We start from the raw sequence: 9,619 nt of genomic DNA on the forward strand, positions 1-9,619 counted from the left end.
GTCACTGGCTGGCCGTTTGGAAGCCCAGCGAATTCAATTCAGAGCTATGTTGTCCCTGAAATGTCAGTGTTGTCCCACTCAATGAAGAAACTGTGATGCCCTGGGATCAGGAGGGCTTATGAGATCAACAGTGCTAATCTGCTATCAAGGAGAACCTCGGTTTCCAACACTTAAGGCTAGAACTTACAAAATAAATTATTTCCTCAATTTAACTGAGCCTGATTTGGAGGGAATATGAAAGGTTGGGAAGTGAAGGTTCTTAATCCCAGGATTCCGGGCTGGAAAGAAGCTTGGCTGGAAAGCTGGGATTCTTCTTTTCTTACTCATGCTAAGAGCATCTATTATGACAGCCCATAATTGTATAGACATGGCCATTCCACAGGGCAAATTACGTCCACTTAAAGGTCACTACTATCAAAACACAGCACAGCGCGGTTATCTACTGCATGCCTATAATTCTGGCTCGTGAGTCTAGCACTAAAAGGGGTTAAATGAGCATATGGAAGATCTCTTGTTAGGAGGAACCAAATGTAGTTCCAGCATTCCAGACCCAGAATGGAGAGTACGGTCTCAAAACACAAACCCATACGGATAAGTCACAGACATAATGTAGTCGGTCAACTCTAACAGCGTAATCTGATGTTACTCATTACACATACACACCTGCCCTCTCCCAAACCAAACAGGACTCTCCCCAGTTACTCACCTACCATACCCTGACAAATGTCTGTACACGTGGCTCCACCAACGATAAACTGAGGGCTGGGACACAATTCCTGAAAGCAACTGGGGGCAAAACACAAGTCCCAAGATGCCCAGTGATGGTGGCAGCAAGAGTGAAAGAACTTGATAGTCCCAAAAATCCGTGGAAGAGACCTAGGAGAACATTTACTGCACACACCGCATTTTATTGCTGAAGATGCTGAAGCCCAGAGAAGGCAGGAGAGCTGCCCACGGTCACACAGCCAGGGGTGGCAGAGCAGGAGCTGGAGCCCACGGCCAGCTCTTTATCGCGATACATACTGTGTGGGTGTGTGTGTGTGAAAGCGGGTATGGGGGAGGGTAGGAGAAAGGCAAGGGCTGAGATAATGACATGAGGAGCTATGATCTCACCCATTCAGACAACACCCCTATTTACAGGGAGAGGATGAAACTAATGTTTAGCACTCTAACGAAATGCCCTGCACCCTGTGGACACTCATTAAATACTTGACTCAGTGATGACCGCATGTGCTGATGGAAACACTGAGGCGTCAGGAAGTGTCCTATACAGAGAGGAGAACTCAGCTCCATTCCCACATCTGACCTACGCTTCCCCTGCTCACCGGCCTCAAAGTGGCAGCCCTACAGCCTTGTATAAAGCTGCTAGCTCCTACCTAAATGGGCCAAGAAAGTGCCTTTGGACTGGTTTTTTTCTTTTTTCTTCCAAATATTAAAAAAACTCATTAACTTGTTTTCTATTAAAAAAAATATGTGCATATGGGTAAAAAAAATCTGACAGTAAATAATGCTGTAAAACAAAAAAATTCCTTCTACTTCACATTCTTTGCTGTTAACATTTCTTATGTATCCTTCCAGAAACCGTCTTTTGATTTAAAAGCACACTTACATATATATATCCATTTTTTATCTTGTACATCTTTCCTTAGTACATATAGGGCTTTATCATTTCATTATAAGTACCATGAGTTACTTAGTCAGCCCTCCAATGATGGGACTTAGTTCTATTTGTTTGTATGTTTGCTTGTTTGTTTCAATCTCTTGCCATCTCTAGTGGCAATTTAAAGAGAGAAGTGGCATGAGTCAGACTAGGGGTTCTAACAGTGGACAGCTGCAAATTCTAATCCCAGGTGCTTGAGAGCTCCCAGTCTCCAGACATCCTCTCTTGGCAGACAAAAGGTGGAGAGATTTAAAAATTGAATAAATAAAAATAGAGAGACAAAAAATGTTGAATGTAGTTTGTTTTAAAAAACAAGAAGGAAAAAGTTGCTTCATGGAGAAGGAAGGGCAGGGAGCACATTGAACAGAGGTTTAGCAGAATCTCTCTGTTAAAACCTTCTTAAAAGAGTCTCCTGTTGGAATTGCCAAGCGGTCTAGTGACTGAAAAAAAAAAAAAAAAAAGTATCCTGTTCCTCATCTCCCATGCATCCATCAGTCTACTGAAATCTGGCTCCGATCTCCAACGGCTTCATGAAACTCTTCTCACCTGAGTCACCAGCAATCACGGAAGGAGCTTTGTTCCCCTGAATCTCGCTGTTCTTTACACTTGATACTGTGGCCTATTCCCTCCTCCTGAAACCCTCCTCTCTTGGCCTCTGTGTCCTTACTTGCTCTTGACTTTCTCACCTCTCTACTCCTTGTCAGTATCCTTTAAGGATTCCTCTGCTCTCCTCATCCCCAGGATCAGGGAACCCCCGGGCTGGGTCCTCAGTCTTCAGCATGACCCCATTTCATAGAGCAATAACATACCCGAAACCTTCTCCCTGGGTGACATCATCCAGACCCGTGGTTTCAGCTACTAACTATAGAATATGCTGATGCTCCCCAAATCACTCCCCTGAGCTGTACATTCAATTACCCACGTCACACTGTCCATACGGTAGAAGCTCACTAGACTCATGTCTAATAATCTACCTAGCTCGGCTAACATGTTAAGTTTGGTTTGGAAGACAGAGTGGTTTGCAAAGGCTGGAGATAACTGAAAGCGTTGTAACCAGAATGGCACTAAGGGGTTCATAGGCAGGTGGAACGTTCATTTGGCTACGGTTAGTCATCAGCATATTTCACAACGCACACCAGCCTCCACCAGGAGAAAACAATCAAGAAATGCCATGATTCAGAGGTTGTGTGAATCTCTCAGGGGCCACAGAAAGTCCTCATCCTTGCAAGGAGATCACAGCTCAGCATTATGCCTGAAGAACATTTCCAAAGTCTTCTCTCCATTGTTAACTTTCTACTGGAACTCCTATCAGATCAGAGATACAAAGTAACATGGCAGCCAAAGATGTTTAAAAGAGGCAAGCCTCAGTAAAGAGGCAGGCTCCCACCTCCCCCACTCTTGGGACATTATTTTTTTCTTCCTTAAAAACAAACTTGTTGGACTTCCCTGGTGATACTGTGGTTAGGAATCCGCCTGCCAATGCAGGGGACACAGGTTCGAGCCCTGGTCCGGGAAGATCCCATGTGCTGCGGAGCAACTAAGCCCGTGTGCCACAACTACTGAGCCTGCGCTCTAGAGCCCACGTGCCACGACTACTGAAGCCCGCGCACCTAGAGCCCGTGCTTCGCAACAAGAGAAGCCACTGCAATGAGAAGCCCGCGCACTGCAACGAAGAGTAGCCCCAGCTCGGGCAACTAGAGAAAGCCCACACGCAGCAACAAAGACCCAACGCAGCCAAAAATTAAATTAATTAATTAATTTTAAAAACCCAAACAAGCATGTCTTTTTAGTACTTCTTTTACTTTTAGAAATGTTTACTATTTCTCAGGTAAAGATCTCAAAACATTCCATAAACTCAAATTATTCAAGCCTTATATCAGCCTCTGATGAAAGGGCGCAAGAGAAACACCGGTATCAGTAAGGAATTCAAGGTAGGAAGTGATTTAAACCACACATTCTCAGTGACTTGGTGACTTGGAAACATTGCTCCCCAGGGCATTAGTCCATGTCTGATAGTCTATGTTTGGTATTACAGGAGCCCTGGCTGTGCACTTCCGGGAAACCCAGCGATGTCGCCACGTTTTATCATCATCACCATTGATTATGGCCACATTACTCAGCTCATCACTCCTGTTGCTCTAGGATCTGGCCCCATTTGACGTTTCCCACAACACTCTCTGTTTCCCAAGGTACTCTCTCTCCCCTAATGCCTTCCTCTGAACATGCTGGCTCTGAATGCATATCCACAGCCCTGTGCCTTTGCTCACACCTGTGCCTTCTTGGTCTCTATCATGACCCTCTTCTTTTACCAACCCCCCATCCCCCGCTCAGATGTCTGCCCCAATCCCACAGTCAGTTTAACTGCTTCTGCCCCTGAACTCCCATACATATTTATATTTCACTCTCTGGACATTCTGTCTTATAATAATTGCTAGAGATAGATCATAGCATTGAGCATCTATTATGTGCCAGGTACTGTGTTAAACCCATCCTCTCATTTAAGCCTCCCAATAACCTGATGAGATAAGTCATATTATTATTCCCATTTTATAGATGAGGAAACTGAGTCCTGGGGAGGTTAGTAACTTAGCCACAGTCACAGAGCTAGTAAATGGCAGAAAGGGAACCAGAATCCTGATCTACCTGATGCCCAAACCCAAGGTCTTGGCCATTCTGCTGCCTGTCAGCTGTCAATTGTCTCTCTTCCCAACTAGCAAAAGCTCCACAAAGGCTCCACATTATGATCTGCACATGACCAACACTCAAAAAATCAAGGCTGAATTTAAAATTCCAAATTCATTCATTCAAGAGGCAGCAACTGAAAACAAAGAGTGGAAGATCCAAACTGAGCCCCCCCCCTTCATCCTTATCCTAGCCTCCCAAAGTTCAACCCGCCGTGTCTCTCTTAACTTGGGATGGCCATTTCACGGGCCCCTACCATGCAGCTGGCATTGCCTCACTTCTCTCTGTGTATTTCTCCTTAAGATCAATGAACCGCTTAATTACAAAAAAATGGACAGAGAAGAATCTCATTGGCTGGGCTGCAGTAGGGCCCACACACACTGGGCATCCCTCAAACCATAGGGGCCCAGGTTGGGTGTCGACCCAGAGTGACGGGCAAGCTGGGAAATGGGAAGTAGCTTCTAGGAGCACTCCCTGCTCTCACACAGCCAGTCATGCCCTTTGTGATAGGATCGTTGTCCTTGCCCAACACTAGTGGGGGGAAAATCGCCTTAGGATCATGAATAGACAAAAGTTTCTCCTGAGAACCCATGCTTGACCATGAGATCTCCAGTCTGGGCAAACTTGTCTTCCAACCCTTGGAATAAGAGCCCAACCAAACCTTACACTCAGGACTTAAAGTAGGCAGAAACACCCAGCAGGGGAAGGAGGCCAAATTTTATGATTTCAGAAAACATCTAAGTATCAAGCTTTATTTATTATTGAGAGGGCAGAAACAAATATACATATATATTTAGCCCATCTCATCTCCTTTCCCCCAAAGGCAAGTAAAAATTACCATCTTTATGGGAACCAGGGTTATAAGAGCCACATCTGGGCAGCTGGCTTAAAGTTCCTAAGACTGAAGTGGTAAGGGGTTACCCTCAAAAGCAGCAAATGAAACAAAAAAGCAAACAACCCAATTTTAAACTGGGCAAAGCACATTTTTGTGCTTTGGAGAAGTAGGCATTTCTCCAAAGATGATGTACCAATGATCAACAAGTACATGAAAAGATGGTTAACATCACTAATCATTAGGGAAATGCAAATCAAAACCGTGATGAGATACCACTTCACACCCACTAGGATGGCCCCCACCACAAAACAGAAAATAACCAGTGAGGGTGAAGATGTAGAAAAATTGGAAGCCTGTGCACTGGTGGTGGGGATGTAAAATGGTACAGTGGCTATGGAAAACAATATGGTGTGTCCTCAAAAAATCAAAAGTAAATTACCATATGATCTAGCAATTCTGCTTCTGGATGTAAACCCAAAACAATTGAAAGCAGGGTCTCAAAGAGCTATTTGCCCACCCATATTCACAGAAGCATGATCCACGATAGCCAAGAGATGCAAGCAAACCAAGTGTCTATTGATGGATGAATGGATAAATAAAATGTGAAATATGCATACAATGGAATACTATCTAGCCTTAAAATGGAAGGAAGTGCTGTCACATGCTACAACATGCATGCATCTCAAGGACATTATGCTAAGTGAAATCAGCCAGTCATAAAAGGACAAATACTGCATGATTTCACTTATATATGAGGTACCTAGAGTAGTCAAACTCATAGAGACAGAAGTAAAATGGAAGGAAGGATGTGGAGTTAATGAGTGCGCAGTTTCAGTTTTGCAAGATGAAAAAGTTCTGGAGATGGTTGGTGACAATAGTTACACAACAAATTATTGTTACTCAACTATACACTTAAAAATGGTTAAGATGGTAAATTATATGTTGTGTGTATTTTACCACAATGTAAGAAAAAAAGAAGAAGAAAGAGAGGGAGGAAAGAAGGAAGGAAGGGAGGGAAGGAGGGAGGAAGGAAGGAAGGGTGGAAGGAAGGAAGGATGGAAGGAAGGGAGGGAGGGAGGGAAGAAGGATGGAAGGAAGGATGGAAAAGGAAGGATGGAAGTGAGGAAGGAAGGGAGGGAGGGAGGAAGGATGGAAGGAAGGAAGGAAGGAAGGGGGGAAGGGGGAGGGAGGGAGGAAGTGGGAAGGGAGGGGGAAAGGGGAGGGGAGGGAAGGGGAGGAAAGAAGAGCAAATGAACTCATTGGGGCACCTCATTTCTGGACACCCCAACCTTCTTGCCGGCCCCTGAGAGACTTCAAGGGAAGAAAGAAATGAAGCATTTAGGAACAGACTGAGTTTTCCCAGATTCCAAGGCACGTCCCCAATAGAGATAGAATCAGGGTCATTACAAACTCAGGAGGCTATTCAATAATCTGTAAGATCTTAGAGGATAAAACTGGGTCCTATCGTGTGATGTGTGAGCACAGCCTGGTCAAAAGCAGCTAAGTGAGAATCCTTCACTGATGACTGGGGATGGAGAGGGTACTTTCTGACAAGCTTTTATTTATGCATCTGAAAACTCCCAATAATGGGAGTACTTCAGCTCCACATTAATCAGGTTCTACTACCTCATGGTCCGGCTTTTATAGCATTTTGTTGACAGGCACAAATCAGCATCCCAGTCTGAAGTTACCATATTTACGTGGACAGTGAGACCAGGTGAAGACACATTTTAGGGGAGAAGGTGAAATGTGTTTGAGGAGGTGAGGGCTTTAAGAATTTCAAATGAAAGAGAAAAACTAGGCAAAGGCTAAAGACACCTGACTTTGGTCACAGAGTGAAACCTTCTCCCCTCCCCCCATATCCATCTCCCCTCCCCCAAGCTCCTTGGGGTCCTTCAATTCCGCTCGAATGTATTCTCCTCCCCTAAGTCTTTCCATCATTCAGTCCTAACATCCCACATTGCCATGCCCGTGGTTTATGTCTCTGTTAGCACTTCCTTCATTCTGCCCAGGATGTCAGTCCTTTATTCATGTGTCTGCCTCCCCGCAATCTCCCTCAGAGCCGAGACCCCGGCTCATTCTTCAGTTTCTCCCCGACCACCTTTCCAAACAGGGCAGAGCCAATGCCTGGCCCAAAACAGAGGCCTAAAAAAACTGTCTGTTGAAATGAAATGTGGCTGCCAACTCTTGACATTAGAATATAAAACCATGGTTCCCGGGCTTCCCTGGTGGCGCAGTGGTTGAGAATCTGCCTGCCGATGCAGGGGACGCGGGTTCGAGCCCTGGTCTGGGAAGATCCCACATGCAGCGGAGCAACTGGGCCCGTGAGCCACAATTACTGAGCCTGCGCGTCTGGAGCCTGTGCTCCGCAACAAGAGAGGCCACGACAGTGAGAGGCCCGCGGACCGTGATGAAGAGTGGCCCCCACTCGCCGCAACTAGAGAAAGCCCTCGCACAGGAACGAAGACCCAACACAGCCATAAATAAATAAATAAACCCAAAGTTTAAAAACCATGGTTCCCAACCTTGATTTTGCCAATATCCCAGAGAGCCCACATAGGTTCCAGAGGGGCACGGAAGATGGCCATGGGGGGCTGGAGGGAAGTAGGGCAAAGAAGTTATCCTCAGAGGTGGCAACTGTTGTGTAAAATTGATAGGATGAAAACAGGAGGGGTAGAGAGAGCTGGAGTTAAAGGGTGATTTTGACCACGTCCAAGGAGTTATTCTCTCCTTACCTCCCTCTTCATCCATTGCCAAGAAAATAAGGACCATGGCTTGATTTTCCCATCACGGTCTAGAAGACAAACGGACCCTGGCCAAGGGTCACAAAGCATGTTCTCTTATGAGACTTGTGGGCCAGACACTGAGCAGAGCACTTCAATGGATTATCTCAATTCTCACAACCACTCTGTGTGGGGGGCTCCTATCCTTGAGGTTAAATCACTGACAAGGGTCACAGAGCAGTAGGTCATGGGCCCAGGTTTTGGGGGGTTGGTTCTACATGCCTTGCCCTTGAGATTTGGGGGGGGGGGTATCAATGACAGCATCCCAGAGCCCCTGACTCCCATCTGTATCCACAGACCCCCAGCTCCACCTCTCCACTCCATAGCCCCAATAGACCAATGACAATTCATAACCCTAAGCAACCCTGCACACTTCAGCAACGACGTCACAGTGTACCCCAGGACTGATTACTTCTAGCATTGTTTTTTTTCCATCTTGCACTGGCCCAGGGGTCCTATGCAACAGCTACCATGCCTTCTGTGCCTGTTATGTGCCAAGCACTGTGCTCTGACCTTTATCTCCAGTCCTTGTACCAACACTGAAAAATAAGATGCCAGTAGCACCATTTTACAGATGAAAAAACTGAAGATCACAGCGATTATCTGTCCAAGACCGCACAGGCAGAGGCAGGATTCAAATCTAACTTGTCTGGTTCCAAAGCCAGTGCATGCTCTTCCCTCTATACCTTATCACCTCTGCAAAGATGTTTTTTAAAGTGGAGGGGTGGGGGTAGGCTGAAATACGGGATACAGGAACATAGGGTCAAGAACCATAACTTCTCCCTCAGCTACTTCTGACCAGAAGCGAGGGCCCTCCATCCTGACACTCAACAGCAAACCCATCTCCTTACCGTGGGCCTCTTCCAAACAATGCCTTGAGTTTGGGGGGGGAGCATGGTCCAAGATCCTTGTAGCCCAAGGCTGATGGGCACGCTGGGAACTCTGGATCCTTAAATAGGACCCCTGAGTCCAAGCACTTCTGCCTCAGGGTCTCAAAGTCCTGGCCCAAGTACTTCACGGCTTTCTGGCTGGAGCCAAGACCTTCAGCTGCCACCTGCTGCTGGGATACTCTAGCCGCCAGCGCTGCCATGGTCGAGGGCTCCGTGGGGTAGACAGAAGGGCAGAGCTGCTCTGTGCTGTCAGATCTGCCCCACTGGGAGGGGAGCTATAAGGCAGTGTGAAGGGGAGGTGGAGCAGGTAATCATTTCACCTGAGGCCCTGCTCCAGAGGGAAGTGAGTCACAACCAGGAGCAAATGTTTACCCAAGGTGTAGATGAATCTGCCCCCACCCTCCCCTTCTGCCTTTCAGCAGACAATTTGGAGGCTGGGAAACTTCCAGGGCCCCTCCCAGGCCATTAGCCTAAGAAATCCGTTAGGATCACAGCCATCCATCCCCATCTCTTTGCAAGACCTGCTTACTTCCCATTGGCCCCATCAGCTGAGATGAGAAGTCCTGTTGGGCAGCTTGAGGCCAGTATTTTCCAAGGAATTGGTTCTCAGCAGGAGGGTAAGGAGTTAGAGGGGTCTCCTTCCCTTCCAGAAAAGTTTAGTTCCATATTCGCTAGAAGGACAAAAATATCAGAGACGGGTGAGTCATGGAGTGGATCAGAGTAACCCCAGGCAAAGGTGTCCCTCCTACAGGTGAAGGGTTTGGCCTTT

General features: G+C 46.5%; 1 protein-coding gene across 1 annotated transcript in view; it reads right to left on the reverse strand.

Moving 5' to 3' along the window:
• LOC130704877 (calpain-8-like) overlaps positions 1-9,050 on the reverse strand; it is a 68,103-nt gene extending 59,053 nt beyond the window's left edge. The window contains 3 exon segments of the mRNA XM_057529289.1: positions 707-776; positions 8,812-8,847; positions 8,850-9,050. Coding sequence (XP_057385272.1) covers positions 707-776; positions 8,812-8,847; positions 8,850-9,050 — 307 coding nt within the window.
• Positions 9,051-9,619: the final 569 nt, after the last annotated feature.

This window comes from Balaenoptera acutorostrata, chromosome 1, assembly GCF_949987535.1.
Source record: "Balaenoptera acutorostrata chromosome 1, mBalAcu1.1, whole genome shotgun sequence".
NCBI lineage: Eukaryota > Metazoa > Chordata > Mammalia > Artiodactyla > Balaenopteridae > Balaenoptera > Balaenoptera acutorostrata.